The sequence below is a fragment of the Eulemur rufifrons genome, chromosome 22 (assembly GCF_041146395.1).
Source record: "Eulemur rufifrons isolate Redbay chromosome 22, OSU_ERuf_1, whole genome shotgun sequence".
Classification (NCBI taxonomy): Eukaryota; Metazoa; Chordata; class Mammalia; order Primates; family Lemuridae; genus Eulemur; species Eulemur rufifrons.
Genome location: NC_091004.1, coordinates 2,000,837 through 2,023,202, shown reverse-complemented (window position 1 = coordinate 2,023,202; position 22,366 = coordinate 2,000,837). Strand labels below are relative to the sequence as shown.

Genomic DNA, 22,366 nt, shown 5'->3' with positions numbered 1-22,366 from the left:
CATCTCCATTTAAAAATAGTCGCAGTCGCTGACACCCGCCTGGCACTTCCCAGGTGGCGGGGGGCCCGCTGTGGTGAGCTCTTTGCGCTGTTGTTAACCTTGGATCCCGACCCGTGCGTGCGTGCGTGCGGGCGGGGAGGAGATAAGGGCCGCGCTGCCTCGATTTCCAGCTCGCGGAGGGAGGGAGGGCTGAGTCCCTTTGTGCGGCCGAGCCCGGGCGCGCGCAGGCGCGGGTGTCCGCGGGCGGGGGGCGGGGCCGCGCGCCCAGGCCCCGCCCCGGCCCCGCCCAGGCCCCGCCCCGGCCCCGCCCCCGGCCCGGCCGAGCTGGTACTTTTCCACCCAGCAGGATGGGCGACGCCGGGCGCTCCCGGCTCAGACAACAGACGCGCGCGGTCGGGCCGGAGCCGGAGCCGCCGCGGAGTCGCCGCTTCCTCCGCGCCGCCACCGCCAGCGCCACCAGCGCCACCAGCGCCACCAGCGCCCCGGACCCCGAGCGCGCGGCGGGACCGAGCGCAGCGCCGCGGCCACCCCAGGTACCGGGGGGGCCACCCCCGCCGCGGAGCCCGCGTCCCCTCCCGGCCCGCGCGGGGGTCCCCACCCCGCGTCCCCGTCCCTGTCGCCGCCGCCACCCCGGGGGTCCCCTCCCCACCAGCCCCCCGCGCCGGGGGTCCCGCTCGAGGCGGCCGCGCGACGCTGTTATTGTCTCCGGGCGGCGAGGGGGGCCGGGGGGCTCCTGGCGCGAGCAGGTGTCCCAGGCTCGCTGGGTCCCCGTGTCCCCGTGTCCCCCAGGGTGGCTGCTGTGTCCCCAGCAGCGTGGACATGTGCGTCCCGGTGTCCCTCTGCTCTTCCCCCGTGTGTGCGCGCGTGTCTGTGATACCTGCGCGCCGCTGTCCTCCGATGTGCGCTCTTGTGTGTCGCCGCGTCTGCGTGTGGCTGCGTCCTCGAGCCCCTGGCTGTGTGCACGTGTGTGACTCTGCTGTGTCGCTGTGCCCGGGGACGGGAGGGGGGGTGTCCCCCGGTTGTGGGAACTTGGGATCCCCGGCTGTATCCCAGAGGGTTGTCCCCGGCACCCCAAGAAAGAGGTGGCCCGGCCCGGCCCGGCCGGTTGCCCAGCGCGGGCACTGAGTAGGCAGGCACAGGTGACAAGGTGCGGCGTGGCTCCGAGGGTGCTGCCCGTGTGCGGGGTTTGCAGGTGGCAGCGACAGTCCCGCGTGGTGGGGCTGAGCCCCCCGGGGGGGGGGGACAGCCGGGGACACTGGGCAGCGGGTCACATCCGCCTGCAGGCCGGTCCCCTGTGTGCTGAAGGTTCCGCTTTGGGCAGGAGGTTTCGTCCCCGCCCCCCGACACCACGGAAGCCACACGGAGAGAATCCCGGGGACCCCCGTCCTGCAGCCCCCGAGCTTCAGCCTGGACCCGCGGGGGGACCCGTGGGCAGCCGGCCCGCCGGGGAGGCGTGTGCCAGGCAGGGCCACCAGCCTGGCTATTTTGGTCACTGTCCTGTCTGTGCCAGATTCTGGCTCCCCCAGGAGCAGCCCCGAAGGCCTGGGAGGCAGCCGGGGGGGTCCTCGTTTCCTGTCCCCCCCACCACCACCCTGACCCCAGGGAGGTAAATCAGCTCAGCAGTCCCCCCCCCATGCTGGGACCGAGGTCTGGTGGCGCGTGGCCGCGTTGGGACTCCGGTGGCTTGGCCCCGGCCCCGGCACAGCTGATGTGCAAAGAAATGTCACCAAGATCTTCTGAAAATTTCTCGTTAATTTTCCGTCGTCGGCTGGAAGGGAGGGGATGCCGGCCGGAGTGTCGCAGCCAGAAGGAGTTTATTTTTATGAGACAGCGCGAGCGAGCGCTTAGCAACCGCCTGCCTCCCTGTCGCCCGGGGAGTCACCCGGTGCGTGCGCGAGGGGTGGGCGTGAGGAGGAGGAGGAGGAGGAGGAGGAAGAAGGGATCGCATTGGGGTGGGGGACTCCGGGGGGTGGCATCTGCCCCAGCCGAACACCCACAGCGGGTGGGACTGGTGGGATTAGGCCCGGCTCAGCCCCCTCCCGCCCCCCGCAGTTGACCTTGGCCACCCTTGCCCGGCCTCACTTTCCCTACCTGTACAATGGGTGGGACACGCTAGCCATGGGGTTGACCGGACACGGGGTGGGACGGGGGTGCCCGGAGCGTGTCCCCAGGGAGCTGAGTATAAGCCGCGTGGTGTGGAGCAGGTGACCTTGAGCGATTCCCTTGGTTTCCGCGAGCCCTGGCTTGGCTGTTGGGACAGCAGGGGACGCCAGCGCCGCCTGGGCCACGTCCTTGAGCGGATTGGGGAGGATGAGGCCCAGTAAGCCCGCGGTAAGCTGTAAAGCTGGGCTCGGCCGGGCAGACACTGATTACAGGGTGTCACGAGGGCCCGGGTCACTGCGGTGTGTGGCCGGGGCCAAGGAGCACTCCCCGGGCCCCCGTCCTTGGCGGATGCACTTGTGCCGACCCCGCTCAGCCTCCCCCTGCGGGACCCGGCTCTGCAGATTTCTGCGGGGGCGGAGGCGGCAGTGCCCATTTTACAGACGGGCAAACTGAGGGCCAGCGAAGCGACTTCGCCTTGATTGGACACGGGTCACAGATGTCCCCGGGGGGCGTTGAAATCGGGCAGGGGCCTGGGGACAAAAGTGTCCTGATCCTTAGGGGACAGGAGGGTGAGACACAGAACCCGTTTATGTGTACCGTGATTCTGTCCCTAGCTGTTCAGCTCCCCTCTCTGTCCCTTCTCAGGGGACCTAACTTGTCCCCCTGTCGATCCGCCAGAGGCTTTGGGAGCTGTCTTCCTCCGAAAGTCTTTGCAAAGGTCTCGGATGACAAGACACTCGCGTCTTGTCGAATGTATTCTGGTGTGTAGAATGCCCAGGGGTGGCCCCCAAGGGAGGACGAGAGCATTTTGCTACTGCGCCTCTTGTCGTCGGTTAATGAATGTCGCTCGGTGCTGGGCAGGCACTGGATGTGGGGTCTGATGTTGGCTCCGCCCAGACGGAGGTAGGAGCTGGTGGCAGCTGCAGGGACATTGTCACCCGTGGGGCGCTGGGAAGAAGAGTCAAGGAGGGACCGAGGGTGCACCGAGGGTGGCAAGTGGGCAGGAGGCACTTGAGCTTCTCAGACGAGGTGACGTTGCAGTTGGCTTTGCTGGCTGTCACCTCCCCGGAGCACGCAGCCCTGGTGTCTCTAGGGTGACGCGTGTCCGTCCTGGACGGGGCTGCAGGCTTTCCCTGTCCCCTCCCTGGTCAGAGGCTTCGTTTGGAAACCTGAGCTCAGGCTGACCCTAAGCATGGCGGTGACGGGGACAGGGGGGTGACGGGGACAGGGGGTGACAGGGACAGGGGGGAGACAGGGACAGGGCAGTGGGAGACGCACAGGCTGCCCTAACTGGGTGTGATCAGGCATCAGGATAATCTGAGCTACTTTTTTGAAAAAAAAAAACAAAACTAAACTAAACGAATTCAGATTCTAGATTTTCTAAAGTAGAATCCCCGGGGTGGGGGGGGGGAGCCTGGGAATCTGTATTTTTTCAGTTTCCTTGTGTGATTTTTTTAAAAAAAAAAAAATATTTTGAAACGGAGGTATCATTTACATGCGGCGAAATGCAAAGATTCTGTGCCAGTCCGATGAGTTTTGACAAATTTGTAGACACCTGCGGAACCGCCACCCACCCCAAGGCGTAGCACCCATCTCCGGCACCCCAGAAAGGTGTCTTGCGTCCCCCGCCTCCCCAGACAACCGCTTTCTGACTCCCGGCATATAAATTACTTTTGCCAAGTCTTAGAGCCGCGTCTAAACGGGCTTGTTCAGTTGTATCCTCTGGCGTCCGGGAGCGGTTCGCGCTGTTGAGCGTGTCATTGTTACTGCTAAGTAGCGGTACGTCGCGTGGCTGCACCCCAGTTTGTTTCTCTGTCCTCCTGGGGACAGACCTTTGGGCTGTTTCCACCCTGGGGCCATCAAGAATGAGCTTCTCTGAGCACTCACGTCCAGATCTTTTTGTGAACCTATATTTCCATTTCTCTCGGAATAATAGTAGCTCTAGATCATACGTTGACTTTACGAGAAGCTTCCAAAGGACTCACTTTTAATTACAAATACGATACGCCTCAAGCAATCCGGAACTGTATAAACTAAAAAGTGATCCTTTCACCAGACTAAAATGTCCAGTTCATCTTCAGCCCATCCGTCTATCAGCTATCGTGGTTTTTTTTTTTATAAGGCTACGCATTTTCCTCCACAGACGGCTTTGGCTGCACATCCCTCAATGGTGGCTGGGGACCTCGACTCCTTTCTGTTACTTTCTGAGTTCGAGTCCCTTCTCGAACTTGCAGTTTTGATCTCCTCTTGCACCCAGGGGTTACTTAGGATCTGTTTAGAGGGTGGCTGGCGTTCAGTGTTGTTTTCCGACAAAAATAGCGCCGTCCTGTTCCCGGTTGTGCTGCTTGGGCTGTTGGAACAACGGAGCATTGTGTGGCCGCCACGACCCTGCGTGTCCTGTCTGATCACCCCGGGCGCTGCCAGCTCAGTGAATGAAATGCTCCCCGCCCCTCTCCCCGGCCCCGGGGACTTTGAACTTGCCCCGGAGGTGGGCAGGGGAGCAGCCCGAGCCCATTCAGTATTCGGAGACGGGCTCCGAGCATGTCCTGTGTCGTGTGCCCTTCCCGCCACCGTGAAGCCCTGCATGCTCCTGCCTCCCTCCCAGAGAAGGGCCCCTCGGGACCGTGACTTCCCCCAGCTGAGACAGCCCCTGCTGTGCATCCATTGAGCACCTACTGTGTGCGCCGGGCACGGTGCCAGCGTGGGCGGGCGGACGGAGGGCGCTAAAACAGCCCCCCGAGCTCAGGCAGGGAGAAGCGATCGGTATCAGGAGGAGGTTAATGAACAACCAACCCAAGGCAGTTCGTGCCAAGGACGGGGACGCCACGGCAGGTCTCACGGAGCGTGGCCCGTTGCATGTGGGACGCGGGGACCCGGCGGGGGGGGATGTCACCCAGTTCTCCTTTTCTGCGCACCCACTTTCTGGATGGGGAGACTGAGGCCCGCGCGCGGAGCATTTATCAACGCGGGAAGACAAAGCCATCGAAGGAGCCGTTGTTCTCCAGGGCGACTCTTCCCCCCCAGGCCCCCAGCCGCACCCACCGCTCCCTGGTGACGTGAAAGTCCCCTCCACGGGGACACAGTTAAGCACAAGGTTAACGTCTCTGCCTTCAACTCTTGACGCCGGTGTGGGCGACTCTCAGATGCTGGTTTTGTCACACAGCTCATAGGACAGTTGTACCGGGGTTCAGGGGTCGCCTCCCGGGGGCCGGCTCTCGGCACGCGTGCTCCTCTCCTGCTCAAGAACCTTCCGTGGCTCCCTAGTGCCTTGTGCGGTCCAGTCCAAACTCCTGAGCGAGGCATGGGAGGCCCTGCACGGTCAGGCTCTCGGCCAGCGTCCAGCCTCTCCCGCCACCGCGTCCCACGTGGCCTGTGTGTCCCCGTGTACCGAGCACCCAGCCTGAAATGGGGACCCGTGGCTGGAACATCCCGCTGGGTTCAAGCTTGGGAATCAGGTTCACCCGTCACCCCACAGATACAAGTGTCTGGAGGCCGTTTGGAGGCCGCGGCCTCTGGCTTCTCGCGGGACCCCGGCGAGCTCTTCCCTGCGTCCCGCACCCTCCCAGCCTGTGCGGGGTGGCCGCGCCGGGCTCTGTGTTTGACGGAAAAGAAGAACGCACACGCTCAAATGTCCCCGATGTGACCCGCCCCCCCCGGGACTCCCCAGCGTCCCCTGAGCCCCGCCAGCCTGGCCCTGGGGGCTCGGGGACGTGCCACCCCGCATTGCGGCACTTTGCCGGGTGGTTCCGGGCGGGTGGGAAGGGACTCCTGCTCCCGTGTGCCCGTGGGGGTGACTCGGGGCCGGGGGACAGGAGGGTGACGCACGAGCTCCCACTTCCGTTGTCTTTGCTGCCTTGGAGCGAGGGAGAGATCCGGGGCTCCGTCGGGGGGTGCTGAGTTTTGGGGACCCCCCCACCCACGCACGCCTCGAGCCACTGCACACGGTGACACCCGTGGGGACAGGTGTTCCGGGCGGCGCGCTCGAGCCGGAGGGTCGATTTGCCGCCTTTGCACCTAAAAGATTCCGCCTTCTGCAGGGAGGGGACAGAGAGTCCGCCGGACACGTCCCCAAGTCTGTGACCTGGAGTGTTGTTTGCAGTGTATCTTGTCACCTCGGCTGTGAGCGAGGGTCCCCGACGGTGACAAGCAACCAAGTCCCATCGCGGGGACGCAGGCAGTGACTCCCTCCCCCTTCCTCCCCGATGACACAGCTGGGAGCCGCCGAGCCTGGCACCGCGGGCCAGCGCTGCCTTGGAAGGGACACAGCCGGGGAAGCCCCTCGCTACTGACTCGTGTCCTCGCTCCAAAAGCCACAGGAGGCCTTTTTCAAAGCAGCCAAGTTGGACGGGAATCAGGGGACAGCCCAGGGCCAGCCAGGCCCCGGGGACAGCGGGGTGGCCGGCGGGCCGTGTGGCCAGACGGGGCCCGCCGCGGGGCTGGGGCTGGCACGCTGCCCGTGGCGGGGGGCGGGGGGCGGGCAGCTCCAGGCTGCAGGGCCGGCGGAGGGGACAGCAATGGGACCGCTGAGCTGGGACCGGGTGCCGTGGTCGTTTAGAGACCGGCTCATCCTCGCGGCCACGTGGGCGTTTGCCCGAATCGGGGGCCGCGGTCTCCTTGCCGGCTTCCGCTGTATACTGAGCCGCCCTCCGCCCGCAGCTGGGAAGAGTCGAACATGTCCCCAAGTTGGGGTCCCTAAGCCGGCAGCGGGGGGGGCCGGGCAGGGTGGCAGCCTGTGTCTTTAGGGGCCCTCGGGGCGATTGTGCTTCAGTTTGCAGCTCTGCAGGGGTGGCCAGAACGCTGGGGCTTGGGGACCTCGAGGGTCGCGGTGTCTGCATTGTCGGTCCCCCTCTTTTCTGATGGGACGGGTGTCAGGTAGCGGGGACGTGCGTGCAATGCCACGGCAAGTTCAAGGCAGGCTGTGGGTCGGGCTGCAAGCGGCAGAAATCGGTTCACAGTAACTGGAAGAACACAAAAGTGCTTTCGCTGAAAAGCGTGCACGTGGTGTGCTTCAGGCATGGCGGGATCCAGGTGCCGCTGAGAGATGTTATCAGGACTCAGCTTCTTTGTCTCCGTTTCCGGGCTCCGGGTCGCGGGGGGGGCCCTGGCTGCTGTCCCCCCACCCCGTCCCCACCCCGCTACGTCAATCTAGAAAGAGCCTTCATTTCTTCCAATATTTCTAGCGGAAGTCCCCGTCCTCACTCATTGGCCTGTCTTTGAGCCAGTCACGCAGGACAGCTCCTCTGATTGGCTAGGCCTGGCTCCCGTGCCCGCCCACCCAGAATTAGGAGGCGGAGCCAGCCCTGGGAATGGGGGAGGGGGTCCCAGCTGGGCAACGAGGCCATTTCATTTAGGGGACAGGGACGCCCCGTTCGCCGGCTCTGGCAGCTGCGTGGAGGGAAGTGGGGGGACAGGACCCAGCCCTCCTGGAGGCGTCTGCCCTGCCCTGCCCTGCCCCCCAGCCTGGCCCATTTTGTCACTGACATCGAAGATCCCAGCGGAGAGGAAACCGTTTCCTGGTTGTCTCCATTGTGACATTCCGGGAAGGCAGGAGAAACCTCTCGCAGCCCCCGGGGCGAGAAGCTTTGCGGCTGGTTTGCCCGGCCGGGGTGACCCGCCTCTGGTCACCGATTTCCCCAGCCACGTTGCTGGGCTTAGTCACATCTGGGACGGCTTGCTTGGTCAGCAGGGCCGCACACGTTTCCTTGGTGCAGGAATTGTCAGGGCCTTGGGCTAGCGGATGAGCCGTACGTTCTCCGAGATTCTTCAGGGCTCCCGGGGCCTCCCACGGCCGTCCCCCTCGTCTAGCCTTGGCGTGTCCCGGTGCCCCTGACGGAGGTGGCACCGAGGTCTGGCTCACCCGTTTGCAGCCAGACGGGGAAACCTCTTCCCCGCTGAGCAAGGGCAGCTGCTGCGTTCCCAGCAGGGCAGAGAGCAGCATCCAGACAAGCACGCGTGTGAGGCTGCGTTGCCACGCGTGTCTGTGATGTGCGTGAGCCTGGCCCCCGTCCCCGTGGGGGGCGGCACGTGTGTTTGCTGGGCAGAAGATTCCAGCCCTGTGTGCGCTCAGAGCCTCCCTGACCACCTGTCTCTTTTTCTTCTCCGCTTGCCCGCTTTGCAATAGACGCAGAAGCAGAAGCCCAGCCCCCTTCCGAGGAGCCTGCGGAATGTAAGTGGCCTCTGACCTCCCGGTGGGGTCGTCCGTGTGTCTTGCTGGGGGCTCTGGGGGGCTCAGCGTCTCCGCCCCACCCCCTCCCCCAGGGCCTGCACGTTCCGTAAAGACAGTGCCAGGGAATATTCCGGTTTTGCTGAATCACTGGGGGGGGCGGTAAACGGCAGTGCGTGACCCTTTGCCCCGATCCCACAAGTCTTTCTCAAGAGCAAGGCCAAGTTCTCTGGCAGGCAGGGCGCGGTTATCTGGTTATCTGCCCCAGGACATTTGCTCGGCACCGATACAAGCCCGTTATCTAATCTCGGGCACCGAGTGACATTCTGCTGACCGTGAAGGTGTTCCTATCAGCTTTCTCTCTTCGTTCAATCAGTTCGGGGATCTTAATAGCTGCTCGTCAAAGGGGTCGAAGGTGTCCTTGGCCCTTGCACGCCCATTCCGGGACCCGCCGCGGGACCCTGCTTTGGAATTTGCAAAGCCCCGGCTTCCCGGGCAGGAATTTCTAACGCGACGGGGGCGAGTTTAGCTCCCACTGGGTCCAGGGAGGGGGGGGATTCGGGGCCGCCGGTGACACCCAGGACTAAGAGAAAAAGTCAGCGTGTGGCCCACGTCCAGCGTGGTCTGTGAGCAGCCGCTGGGCCCCCTCCCCCCCGCCAGAGATGAGCTCTTTCATTGTTGTTTGCAGGTAAAGGCACTGAGCACGTCCGCGCATGCAGCTTGGGGACCTTATAGACGCGTGCGCGGACTGTCGGGTGGGCGCCGATGTCATCCCCATTGCGCAGACTGGGAAACTGAGGCTCCCAGGGTGCCGCAGCTGGGAGGGCTTGACCCTGCTTGACAACCCGGTGTCCACATCCTCCCCGCCCCCCACCCCCAGGCTGGGCGCAGTCCCCTGGGTCCAGCCCCTTCCTCGTCCCCAAGGCTCTTCCTGCTGGTTAATGAGTAGCCAAGAGCCTCCCTGGAGGAGGAGGCTGGAATGCGAGTTCTGCTTACTGAGAGTCTTGCGGCAAGGGCCCCGGGCCGGGCTGGAGGCCTCACGGGCGACAAGCAGAGTCCAGCCACCGTTCCTCTTTTCTGAGGCTTGTTATCTGGTGGCCCTTGGAACCCATTTGACAGGCGAGGCGGCCCAGGCCCGAGAGCTGGGTTTGCGCTCGGAGCTATCAGACACTTCCTCCATGCAGCCCTCCGGGCTTGCTCTTTATGAAAGCTTGGCGCCTTGACCTGGCCGGCAGTGGGATTTGCGGGGTCGGTGCGGGGGGCGGGGTGTCTAGAGCAACAGGGTGGAAGGAGAGACACTGCCTCCCTCTGACGTCTGAGCACTTCTGGGGGGGGTGTGTTCTCCCTCCTTGCTGGGGGCCTCTCTGACCTTCAGCTTCTCATCTGAGAAAACGATCGATACAGACATGTGCGTGTTGTTTGGTTGCTCAGCGGAGCCTGAACTCTCCGCGAACCGGTCCCCCCCAAAGTACCACTAACCGGGGCAAACCCAGGCAGTGGAATCCGTGCACCCCGGGAGCCGGGGGGGTGGGGGGGCCCGGGTTCAAATCCCAGCTCCAACCGGGGCCAGCTGTTGTGAGTCTGAGGCGAGTCGCCGAACTGCTCTGGGCCTCAGCTTCCCGGCCTGTGAAATGGAACAATAACGTCCCCCGGGAGGGTTAGAAGGGGATTTTAGGATTCTGGCCCCAGAGCTGCAGTTGGGTCCCCGTTTTAAGCCACGCTTTGCTCAGCCACACGAGCGTTTGGTTAACGAGGCCCCCGGTGATGGAAAATTGGACGGTCGCAGTTTTTTTTTCTTACAAACCACTCTGCAGAGAACGTCTTTTTTTTTTTTTTTTTTTTTCCCCCCGTTCTATTTTTAATTGTGGTCAAATCCACGTCACATAAAATGGGCCGTCGTAAGCACTTTGAAGCAAACAGTCCAGGAGCGGTAAGTCTGTTCACGACGCTGTGCGACCTGTCTAGAACTTTCTCAGCTGGCAAAGCTGAATCAGTGAGCATCTTGGGAGCAGGTACTTTTACGCAGTCCTCTGGTCGGGCAACTGGGCTCGCTGGCTGATGGCGCACATTTTTAAGATGCCGGGTACGTGTCGCCAAATCGTCACCTAGAGGTTGCCCTAATTTATGTTCCAGCCTGACACCAGTGACAGCCCTGCGTCCCCAAGAAGGAGCGGTGGCATCTCCCTAGGGAGCTTCAGCCTTCAGGCCTTTGGGGAACAGGATTTAAAAGAATCCCTCCCAGAGCGGCAGCTCCTGTCTGCCTGCCTTCCTCGTTTGGGGAAGCCAAGAAAAACTCAGTAAACAAAACAGAGCGCCTGCAATCCCAGCACTTTGGGAGGCCGAGGGGGGAGGATCGCTTGAGGCCGGGAGTTTGAGACCAGCCTGGACAACATAGTGAGACCCCACCTCTACAAAAAAAAAAAATAATAATAATAAAAATTAGCTGGGCGTGGTGGTGGCGCCTGCAGTCCCAGCTACTCGGGAGGCTGAGGCAGGAGGATCGCTTGAGCCCAGGAGTGGGAGGTTGCTGTGAGCGAGGCTGACGCCACGACACTCTAGCCCGGGCGACAGAGCCAGACTCTGTCTCAAAAAAATAATAAAAACGAGCTGTGAATACCGGGCCAGACTCGAGGTCAGAAAACACACCCCGACCCTCGAGAGGAGAGGCGCGGTTAGCACCTGGGCTCAGGTGTCTGATGACGGTGAGTGTGAATGTCGTTTGGTCTTTGCCTTTCTGTGTGACCCCAGGCAGGTCAGTTAACCTCTCTGGGCCCGTGTCAAAATGAGCACGACGTAGGATGATGTAGAATCTCCCTTCTGCTTAGCGACACGTGGCAATTGTCATTGTCCACTGCTGTCCTCGCGGCTGGTGTTTTCTGAGAGGTCTGAGTATCGGGACAGGGAGGAGCTTTGGCCGTTCTCATGACGACGACTTTCCGTCTTTGGTACCTACCCCGTCTCGTAAGGCAGCTGCTCCTGTCCCCACGTCACAGGTGACAAGATTGACGCTCAGAGAGGCAGTGACAGGCTGGACGGCAGCCGCGTGTCAGGACGGGGGCGTCTCTGGCTCCGATCTTGCGCGGCACCTACCAGGAGGTCGGGCCAGGGCCAAGCAGGTGTGGCACCTTCCGGGGCCACCGTGGGTCTCAGGCAGGGAGGGGACACCTTGGGCGTCTCTTCCTGTCTTGGCCCTGCGTCCCCGCAGGGCGTCACACGAGGACCTCTTCAAGGGGAGATTTTTTTCAGAAACCGGCAGGGCCGTGGCTGCGTCCGAGAGTGGTTTCTGGAAGGTTCTGTCGCCGGTTCTCAGCCGGTGGGCGGCGACAAGTCCGAAAACCCAGGCAGCTGAGAGCCGGAGCCTCCCGGGTCCCGGGGCCGCACGCATTAATTCAGCCTTTTCAGCCATTCATTCATTCACTCAGCGGAGAGTGTTAAGCGCCTACTGTATACCGGGCGCAGGGCCGGACTGGGAAGAAAAGGCAGGACGGGGAGACACCACGGGTGGTCACACAAATCGTTATTCTGTTGCCAGGCGGGACAAGGGCCCCAGAGATGTGGTCGGCGGTGACACCGGCGGCCGGCCCTTGTCCCTGGGTGCCGGGGAGGACCAGGGGTCGCCGCGCCATTTTCTCATGAGCCTGTGTGTGTTTCCACTTTTCATCCTCTTTCCTTCAGGCACAGAGAGGTTCGTTGAGCTGCCCGAGGTCACACAGCGCCTTGCGGCCTGGGCCTGTTCTCCTCCCGGACCCCCCTGTCCCGTCAAGAGAGGGATCCTTGCTGTCCCTTCCTGGAAGTGCCACCCTGGGCGGTCCCCCTCCTGCCAGAGCCTCAGTTTCCCCTTTTGCGACAGGTCAGCCGGATTATACGAGAGAAAGCAGTTTGGTGTTTTGAAAAGCTGGGTGCAAATATATCTTGTTATCGTCCCTTATTGGGAATGGTCACCACAGCACGTTTTTGGGGACCACCTGGCCACGTTTGGCGATTGCGGACATGCACCGTGACCCCAAAGTGACGAAGCTGGGGACTGTCCCCTCCTCTGGGCCGGCTGACCCCCCCTCCTGGCTGGGTCCTGGGCTGGCAGATGTTTCGGGGCGAGGGGTCACGAGGTGGAGACCTCCCTTCCGCTCCCCCTCGGCCCCTCCGGTCCCTTCCAGAAGGTCACCGAACCCGGCTCGGTGCGGGAAAGGCCCGGGCCGGGGGAGGTGACATCAGGGGACGTTCGGGGAAAATCTCTGAGCAGCTCAGAACTGAGAATTGAAAGTCGCCTCGGTCACCAAGAAGTCACGGGGCCTTTCCCGCGGGCGCTGGCCCTAGCCGGGCCCTGGGGACACAGGGATGCGTGGCCCCCTGTCCCCAAACTGTCCTCGGGGGGAACTTGTGAAGACGCTTTGCCCGTGCAGAGTGCAAGAAAGGCTCCCAGGGGTCTTGGATGACAAAAGGGTGCCAGGCAGGAAGGGCCCACAGGGGAAACGGCCCACGGGAAGGCTTGGCAGACGGTGGAACCCGAGCGAAGTTTCCGGAAGCTTCTGGAAGCCATAGAGAGCGAGGCGCGGCTGGGCTGTCCTGCCCTGGGGGAGGGGGCCAGGGGCCACCCGGGGCTGCTTGGAGCCAGAAGGCCTTAGTGGATGGGTCCAGGTGTCCCTTCCAGGTGGCGACTCTTGTGTCACTGTGTCTGTGACACCTGCCTGGCTTCTGGCTCAGGAAGGACACAGCCGAGCCCGGCGTCACCCAGACGGTCGCAGTGCCCAGAGGAAACGCACCCCAACGGGTGGGGGGAGGGGGGGCGCGTCTAGCCCAGTTTGCTGACTCACGTGGCTTTGGGGGAGGGGACGTCAGCGCCACCATTGTCGTGGTGAGCTTCGTAGAAGTGGCTCGTGTGACCCGGGCCACCGGGGGGAGGGGCGTGTTTATCTGGTGTTGTCCCCACGGGGGGGGGGGGTGTCTCAAGCCCCCGGGTGTTTGTCTCTGCCCCGCCGCCTGCTGGGGACCTCAGGGGACCTCAGGGGACGCTGACAAAGACAGGATCAAGGTCAGGTGTCACAAATGCATGAATAGCAGGAGGCTCATCTTGCCCGGGCTGGTGCCGCGGAGACGGCCCATTTCACAGCCGGGGCCACTGAGGCCCGGGGGTGGGGTTGGGGGGAGGGGAGGTGACATCCCGAAGTCACCGCTTGCAGCCGGGAACTTGGCAGCGTCCGTTTCCGACTAAATCATCCCGCGGGCAAAGGTGGAACTAGGCAGAGGGTATTTGGGGGGCAGAGGTGACCGCCAGGAGCAGGGCGGGGGGGACTCGGGGACAGGCAGCAATTGCAATTCCAAAAAGGCCACCATGGTGGGGACACTAGCCCTGGGTCTGTCCCTTCCCCTGAGCCGCCCGGCCTAATTGCAAAATCTCTTCCCCAGCCCGAGGGCTCGCTCAGCAGGTGTCTTGGGCTCTTGGCAAGGACCAGGGTGACTCACCGGGAAGGTCCTTGCAGGGCCACTTGGCACAGGGCTTGCTGCAGCGCTAGACGTGGCCTCCTGCCGGCTCCAGTTTTCTCCAGTGTCAGCTTGAAGGGGCGTGGGACCTCGTGGTGTCAAAGGTCGTGGCCGGGAGACGCCCCGGAACCCGGTGATTAAGGATGCAGGACTCTGGCCGTTCGCCCCTTCCAGGCTGTGCAACCTCGGGGCAGTTGCTTGACGTCTCTGAGCCTCGCTCGGTTCCTCGGCTCGTCTGTGCGGTGCGGAAAAGCCCCTCATCTCCGAGGGCGGCCGGTAAAGGATGGCGGCGGGGGGGAGGGGACGATCAAGCAGAAACGCCACAGGATAAAACACACGGGAGCTGGCGCTGTCCCCGGGGTGGGGTGACTTTGGGGACGTCGATGGCGTTTCAGGAGTGTTCTGTGTCCCATCCGGCTGTCCAAGACGTGGGCAGCGTGATCGGTGAAAAGTGATTCAAAGAAGGAAGAGAAATATCTCGCGGGACTAAGAAATCACCGTCAGGTGGAATAGCCGTCGCTATTGTTGTTGTTACTATTATTGCAGCCGTGCGGGAACTGTCGGAATTAGGAGAACGAGGTGTTGCTCTCACGATAAACCCCTCCTCCTCCCTAGCTGGGACGGCCTGGCCCTGCCATCTGCGTGGGGATTTCAGCCGCCGAGACACAGGCAGGGGAAGGTCAGGAGGGCTTCCTGGAGGAGGCTGCATTTTGAGGCTGAGACGAGCAGGCTTGCATTTTGAGGCTGAGACGAGCAGGCTGAGACGAGCACCCGGGGACGAAAGCCCAGGGCCCCCCAGGGCTGGCGTGGGGACAGCGGAGTCCTGTGACACAGGAATCCCCCTCTCTCTCTGGCTGCAGTCCTTAGTTGGCTGCGTTTTTCTAGAAACTCCGGTCTCCGGGGCATTGTGACCTCGTGACCCGATATTCTGAGGCCGAATCCCCTGCCCCGAGTCAGTCACGCTTGCCCGTCCCCGTGTCCCCGTCTGCTCCCAGAGCCCCCCCCCCGCCCCCGGTCCCTTTCCAGAACCACACTGGGCTCCGTCCTGTGACTCGGTGGCCTGTGAAGTCACCAGCAGCCGCGGTTCCCTGGGAAACGGGGTTCCGGGGAGTCTGCCCGCGGGGGGGAGGGGTGAGCAGGGGACCCAGGTGGGAGCCCTCGGGGGCTGCGTGATTCCTGGGGCCCTGGGTGGTCCCGCGGGGGGGTGGCGGCTGGCGGGAAGGAGACCTTCCTCAGGGGCGTCCGGCCTGGAAGGGGACACAGCCCCCCTCGCTGAGGATGCTCGTCCCGGCCAGCCCCCCCGGGCCACCCATGGGCGCCTCTGCTCTCCGCCCTCCTCCTCCCGAAGCCCTCCTGGATGGAGCCTCCCGGGCCCTGGGCCGGCCCAAGGTAGGTGGCCAGGTGGGCCGGGGTGGGCGGAGCCTTCTCAGGGTGGGAGGGGCCAGGACATTAGGGGTCTGGCTGTCCTGGGCCCAGGAGGAGGTCCCCGGCTAAGTAAAGGAGCCAGGCTGTCCCCAGGGCCCCCAGACACCAGGGCAGGCGGGAAAGGGGACAAGGACATGCAGAGCCACACCTGGAACTCCGGAGACCGAGGCTCCCGTCCAGGCTGGAGCAGCCTCTTCTCCACCCAGGCCTCAGTTTTCCCCACCCGTGAAATGGGGCCGTTAGCCCGGATGACAGTGGCGAATTCCACAAGCTTCTCCGAGCTCAAAAACCAAATCCGGGTGGAGGGACGGAGCGGGCCCCGCGTGGGTTGGCAAAGTTTTCGTTTTACCGCCTTAGGGAGATTTAAAAAAAAAACGGGGGACCCAGTGCTCTCACCGTGACGTCAAAGAAAATTCAGTTTTTTTAAACCAAAAAAAAAAAAAAACGCAGGAAGGCTGTCGTTGTTAGAAGGCACGCAGGCTGGGGAAGGTTGGTGTAGCCGCCACTTGGCGCCCGGTGGCCGCAGAGTGGAAGCCGTTTGCGACACCCCTCCCAGCCTCACCTGACTGGAAGAGTCACCGGGCAGCTGGTTGAACAGCCCAGGTTCCTGGGCTGCCCCCGCTTGAAAAGATGCAGAGTCAGAAGGTCCGAGTGGACCCAGGCATCTCTGACGTTCCGGCCCCCGTGAGGAGTTCGGTCACCCGCCAGTCCTTCTTAAGAGGCCAGAGACTTCCCTAAGGGGCAGTTTTACAGATGAGGGGGCTCATTTTCCAGATGATGACATTGTCCCAAGGAGAACTTTGAACTTGGGCCAAAGTCACATGGTTCTGAACCAGAGCCCAGCGCCTGGTGAATTGGGGGGGTGGGGTGTGAGCCGGAGGAGGCGAGAGGGAACAGTCCGGGGTGCGTCTGGAGGGCTTCTGGGAGCAGGTGACAGCCACCTGGGCCAAGGTGGTGACAGCCACCTGAACGCAAGAGAACCCACCAACCGAGCACACGCTCCAAGGGGGCGCTGCCGGGGAGGACGAGGAGACCCCGGACTCTTGCTGAGCAGATGGAGACATGAGAGCTTGGGGACGGGCACACGAGTGTCGTGAGCCCCCGCATGCCAAGAGGAGAACTTGGAGATGATTCTCCAGGCAGCCGGGAGCCACTGATAGTTCTTGAGCTAGGTAGGAGCTGACGCGGCGGGCGTTTGGGGTCTGCTGGAAACAAGCTGGGGGGCGGGGAGCAGAGGTCAGGGCGCGCCTCCGGGGAGTTCCCAGGGGACCGGGGTGGCCTCTCGTGATGCCACGTGACTGCCTGGCCAGCCCTTCTCCCCCGGGACTCGGCAAACGTTTGGGCGCCGGGAAAGAGTCATTTCGGAGCCATTTTGGGAACGAATGAAAATCCCAGAGATTTCGGGCCAGAGAGCAGCTTCGCAGAGTTCCGACCGTCCTGGGGGGCAACGGGGTCCCCAGCGTCTGCCTTTGCGTCCCGCAGCCCTGGGGGCTGCCGAGTGGGAGGCTGTCCCCGCCCCGAGTGTCACCAGAGCCCTGCCGGTGTCAGGAAGCAGGGCCTCCCGGGGCAGCAGGGTGACAGAGAGTCCCAGTCGGGGCTGGGGACATGGGGACAGAGGTGGCCCGTCCAGGCTGAACGGGGAGGATTGCCTGTTCATTCCTCCGGGGGAAGAACGTTCCAGGCTAAGGGGACAAGGTGTGGGGGCTTGAGAAAGCCCAGGATGGGGAGCTTGGCTTGTCACCCGGCGTCTGGATAAGCAGGACGGGTGTCCTGTGCTCCGGTCTCGGGCAGTGCTGGTCGGTGGCCAAATCCCAGGCGGTTTCGTGCCTCTGGCCCCAAACCCTGGTCGAGCTCAATGTTCTGAGTCAGCGTGAGGTCAGGGTCTAGCCGGGGGAGGAAGAAGAACGTCCTTCCTCGTGCTTGAAAGGGGACCAGGAGGAGGAGGAGGGGACCGTTTGCAAACACGCAGCCAGCCGGGACCTGCAGGTTCTGCAGGTGGGACGTTTGTGTCCATTTCACAGACGGTAACGCCGAGGCCGAGAGCGAGAAAGTGAGCCCTGCGCAAGTCGGAACAGCCGGGGCTGTTTCCCCGTGTGGAGCTGCGGCCTCCTCGGCTGCTTGTCCCCGATTGTCACTGGGGGGGGACCAGTCTGCTTTCGTTTTCTGCAGAGCCCGGGAGGAGCTGCCCTCTCGCAGCCCCAAAAGGAGAAATTGGAGGAAATGACACCCAAACCTTTCTTGACTTTTCTCGCGATGCTATTTTTTTTTTTTTTTTTTTGTGGCCTCCTCCAGAAATAATCTGGGGTTCTGCGGGGGGGGGGGGGGGGGCTGGGGGAGGGGAGGTGGGGTCCGCCCCGCCCCCACTTCCGGCAGAACCGGGCTGCGGGGGGAGGGGAGCTGAGGGCGTGCAAGTGACAGCCGGGTGGCCTTGTCGCTGGTGAGTCAGTGCGGGGCGGCTGCTGAGACTCACCCTCCCCTCATCTGCCCTGTGGGGGGGCGGCCTCGGAGAAGGGGCTCCCCCCCTCCCCCCCGCCACCAGCCCTGCTGTTGGGGACAGGCCCGCTAGGTGGTGTCTGGGGTCCCCCCCCACGAGCCCTGTCCTGCAATTTCGTGTCCCTGGAACAAAACGAGCCCCCTCCTTCTGGCTGCAGACATTAGCACCACGGCGGTGAGGCCCAGAGGTGGCCCTGTGTCCCTTGCGGGTGCTGGGTCAGGTGACACTTGGGAATTTTGCTCCTGGGTGGCCACCTCTCCCGGGGAGAATGGCCCCAAGGAGAGTTAAGTCGCTGCTGCTCAGAGCAGAGCTGGGGAGGGGGGTGACTTCCGAGCCTCGCCTTCCCCCGCTAAGCACCTGGCCTGGCGGGTCCCCGTTCTGGAGGTCACCTGGCCCGTGGGTGCCACCAGCATCACGGAGTGGGGGCCCTGGGTGCAAACCCTGACCCTCCACCGCCCTGGCGCTGTGGGGCCGGGACAGGACGCCACCCCCCCCCCCTTCCCTGAGCCTCAGCGCCCTGAGCAGAGAAAGGCAAGGCCACCTGCGTGAGGCTCTGGAAGTTTCTGCAGGCTGAGGACGGGGCGGGAGCCGGGCAGGGGGGCTTTCGGCAGAGGTCGGGGGCCCTGAGGCTGCACCTGTGGTCTGGCGGGATCAGGAGCGGACAGGACCCTCCCCCACAGACGCCAGATGATAAGTCCTGTCCATGCCACCGCGGGGAGACAGGTCCCTGAACCTTGAACAAGAAGTCACTTTCTCGCTAGGACCAGAACGTTTTTTTTTTCCCTCATTGTTCCGCCTTTGTTTGTTCTGGGCAAAAACAATGCCCGGCTTCCTGGACGACCTGGCGGGGACGAGCCGCCCCCCATGTGGGGCTATGAGCCCTGTCACCACCTCCAGACGGGGACTGCTTGGGTGACCCGGGGCAGTGGGGTGACCAAGGGACCAGCTGGCCACCGGCTGAGCCCGCTCCCCTGTGCGTTTGTGCTCGGCGCACGTCGTGTCTGGGAAATCGGAAGGTGTGTTAACGTGCGCACAAGTCAGATCTCAACGTCTCTTGAGGAAGTAGAAGATCCCGAGGCCCAGAGGGACCCCATCCCGAAGGCAGCGGCAGGAGCGGGGGCTGGGGAGAGCCCCCTGCACCGCAATCCCCACCCTTCCCTAACGCCTCCCCACCCCACAAACGACTCCGTCCTTTGCCCGCCAGGTCCCCGCAGGCATTTGAGGTCGCCACACCTGAGTTAGCCTCGGGCCTCAGGAATACATAACCAAGGAGACAGGCCACGTGACCCAACCACATGATTAAATCTTCTGAAGGTGGACGCATTTTATTAAAAAGAGGGGGGAAAAAGGTCTCTGAGGAATTTCTACTTTCTTTTCACACACAGCTGTCCTGCTTAAAGCGGGGGACAGCGCCTGGCCCAGCTCACCTTGTCTTTGTGGTTGGCTGCTGCTTGCTAAGTAGACGCCACCAGGGCCACCGGTGGCTCCCAGGTGGCATGCCCAGGACAGACATTACTAACAGATCCCAGACCTCCCGCTCATGGAGCCCGTTCCTGGCCTGGAATCTACGGGGACCACGTCCCCCTGTTTGCTAGAGCATGACTCCTGTCCCCTGCACTTCCCTGTCCTGCCCTTGCCTGGTTTCCTAATTTGTCAGCTGGTCCAGTGGTTCCCAGCTGGCTTCTTAAAGGGCCAGACCCCCTTTCCGTCTGTGCAGTTGCTAACGCTGGTGACACACCCCGACCACTCAGGCTGGCACCAAGTTCAATCCGGCAACACGGGTGCAAAATCGGAGCGGGTGATCGGCAAGGTGGGCTTCAGGCACGGCTGGATCCAGGTGCCGCCTGTGGAAACAGAGACGGGGAAGGGAGGGCTTTCGTCCTGGAGCGTCGGTATCAGTCGATTCTGGCCACTTGGAACTGTAATCACCAAAGAGGAAGCTCTTAAAATGGGGAATTATGTCCCTCGGCCGCTACCAAATAACCCTGGGCGCGGCGCCAAGGAAAACAGCTCCCGTGGGCGGGCGCAGAGCCGGGGCCCGCTGGAGGCCTGTGGCAAGGGGGGTCCTGGGCGCTCATGTGGGGGCGGCGTGGAGGGGGGGGGGTGACCGGCCTAATTGCGACTCTGCGGAGAGGCACAGAGGGACGCCAGGGACGGTGTCGTCTGAGGCCATTCCGGGCCATCGGAGGCACAGCGGGGACACGAGCCAGGGGTTCAGGGACGGCCCCAGTGCGGCGTCCCGGTCACCGTGGCCACCCGTCGAGTGACCCCGGGGTGTCCGTTGGCGTCTCTGGGCCTTGTTGGTCTCCCCCCCCCCCCGGGGTGGGATGAAGGTTTCACGGCCCCCCGAGGTCCGAGTGGACCCGATCGTGCCACGTGTCCCCGAGGAGCAGGGGAGGCGGGAGACGGGGGCGGGCGCGGGCGTCCCTGTCCCATCAGGCACCTTCGGCTGAGAGCAGCTGGGGGAGCAGCGGGAAGACCCGACACAGATGCCCACGGTTGCCAGGGCGACGGAGCACCCGTGGGGACAGGGGGAGACCCCCGCGATGCCAGGCGTATGTGACAGACCCCGTCCAGCCCCCACGCCCGCCCCTGGCTCAGCCGTGCGGAGCAAGGGGTCTCAGCGACCCCCGGTTTCTGCCGCTCCCCCCCCCCCAGGCTTCCAGAGGGTTCTCTGCGGGTCACAGTGGCAGGCGGATCTGGGGACTCCAACGGCGGCCACGGGACAGCACCCCGGCTCCCAGGGGGACGCGAGTCGCCCCCTTTTCCACCGCGAGGCCCAGCTGAGCTTGCAGAGTCCCCCCCCTCTCCAGCCCCGAGGTCGCCCCAGCTTGGCTGCTGGGAGGGAGGTGACGCCGACATCCTGCCATTATGCCCACAATGGGCCGCCCAGATAACCATCGAGGGCGCCGTGCTGAGGATCAGCGCTGGGGACAATGCCGGGGACAATACCGGCCGTCGGGGGGCTATTTTTACAGTAGCCGCCGGCCCCTCCGCGGCCCCCACGCCTGTCCCCGGGGAGCGGGGCAGGGACCAGGCCGTGCAGACGGAGGAAGGGCCCCCGCGAGCCGCCCGGCGACTCCAGGAAGCCCTGCTTGGTCTGCGCGTCGCCAGACAGCGGAACAATCGGTGTCGCCCACCCCGAGCCAGGGAGAGGAAGGAGGAGGCGTGGGGGAAACGGGGGTCTTGTTGAGCTTTTGTGCCCCCTCTGTGTCCCCTGTGGACCTGGTGGCTGGGGCCGGAGCCGGGCCGGCGCGTCCCCATCCACGCCCGGAGTCCCCGGGCAGCGGCCACCTCGTGCCACCTGCAAGTTCCCGAGGCCGGCGTCGCGCAGCTGGGACGTGGCCGGGGCCGGGTTGGCAGATGCCACTCGGGGAAACGGCTGCCCAGACGCTGTTGCCTGTGTGCGAGGCACAGCAGGGGACAGGGCGGGCGAGGGCCGGTCCCCAGCAGCCTCTGTGTGAGCTGAGGATGCGAGCCCGGTAGCTCCGGGCGCTCTGATGAGAACACAAACCCAGGTGGCCACAGGAGCCGGTCCCCTGGATGAGGAGAGGGGACAGGTCGTGCCGCGGACGCACCGGTGGCCGCTTACGAGCCCCCCCGTGGCCGTGTTGTCCCCCCGCCCCCCCGCAGAGAGCGAGGACATGGCCACCAAGGAGAAACTGCAGTGTCTCAAGGACTTCCACAAGGACATCCTGAAGCCGTCGCCGGGGAAGAGCCCGGGCACACGGCCCGAGGACGAGGCGGACGGGAAGGCCCCGCACAGGGAGAAGTGGTCCAGCAAGATCGACTTCGTGCTGTCCGTGGCCGGTGGCTTCGTCGGCCTGGGCAACGTGTGGCGTTTCCCGTACCTCTGCTATAAGAACGGCGGAGGTGAGCCCGGGCCGCGCTCCGGAGCCAGCGGCGGGCAGCAGGGCGTGGGTGGGTCCCCCCCCCCGTGTGCCTTCCTCCCCCAGGGCCCCCACTGTCACCTCCCGGCTCAGCCTGCCACGCCCCCGTCCCACGTCACCTCACGTCACCTTAGAGACAGGAGACGAGCATGACTGAGAATCAGCGTCTTGCTGTGTTACCTTGAGCAGCTCTCACACCCTCTCTGATCCTGCACTTTGCCATCTCTGAAGAGGCGGGAGGAGGCCAGGCCTCTGTCTCCCCAACCTCAGACAGTCACACGCGCCCTTCGCGAATTTCGCCACACCGCTTACCAACGACGACTGTTCCTTCGTTTGTTTTTTCCTTACGTTGGCTTTTGCTGTTGACTTTACCAAAGACAGTCCAAAAAGTGGGTTTTCTTTTGTTTTTTGAGACAGAGTCTCGCTCTGTCGCCCGGGCTAGAGTGCCATGGCATCAGCCTCACTCACAGCAGCCTCAACCTCCTGGGCTCAAGCCATCCTCCTGCCTCAGCCTCCTGAGTAGCTGGGACTACAGGCATGCGCCACCACGCCCGGCTAATTTTTTCTATATATATATATATATATATATATATATTTTTTTTTTTTTTTTTTTTAGCTGTCCATGTCATTTCTTTCTATTTTTTTAGTAGAGACAGGGTCTCGCTCTTGCTCAGGCTGGTCTCGAACTCCTGACCTCGAGCGATCCTCCCGCCTCGGCCTCCCAGAGTTGCTGGGGTGACAGGCGTGAGCCACCGCGCCCGGCCCAGCAGGTTTTATTTCTCTTCATAAGTGGAAAACTAGTTTCATTTGCCC

The 22,366-nt window shown here is 63.4% G+C and overlaps 1 protein-coding gene across 2 annotated transcripts in view; it reads left to right on the top strand.

Moving 5' to 3' along the window:
• Nucleotides 1-409: 409 nt before the first annotated feature.
• SLC6A6 (solute carrier family 6 member 6) overlaps nucleotides 410-22,366 on the top strand; it is a 53,007-nt gene continuing 31,050 nt past the window's right edge. Inside the window, exons 1-2 of one of the 2 annotated variants that reach the window (XM_069497663.1) lie at nucleotides 410-533; nucleotides 21,297-21,536. In XM_069497663.1, the coding sequence (XP_069353764.1) occupies nucleotides 21,308-21,536 (229 nt within the window). In that variant the 5' untranslated portion in view covers nucleotides 410-533; nucleotides 21,297-21,307. Of the gene's footprint in view, nucleotides 534-8,229; nucleotides 8,270-21,296; nucleotides 21,537-22,366 lie in introns of those variants that run through there. The other variant, XM_069497662.1, reaches the window with a different exon arrangement.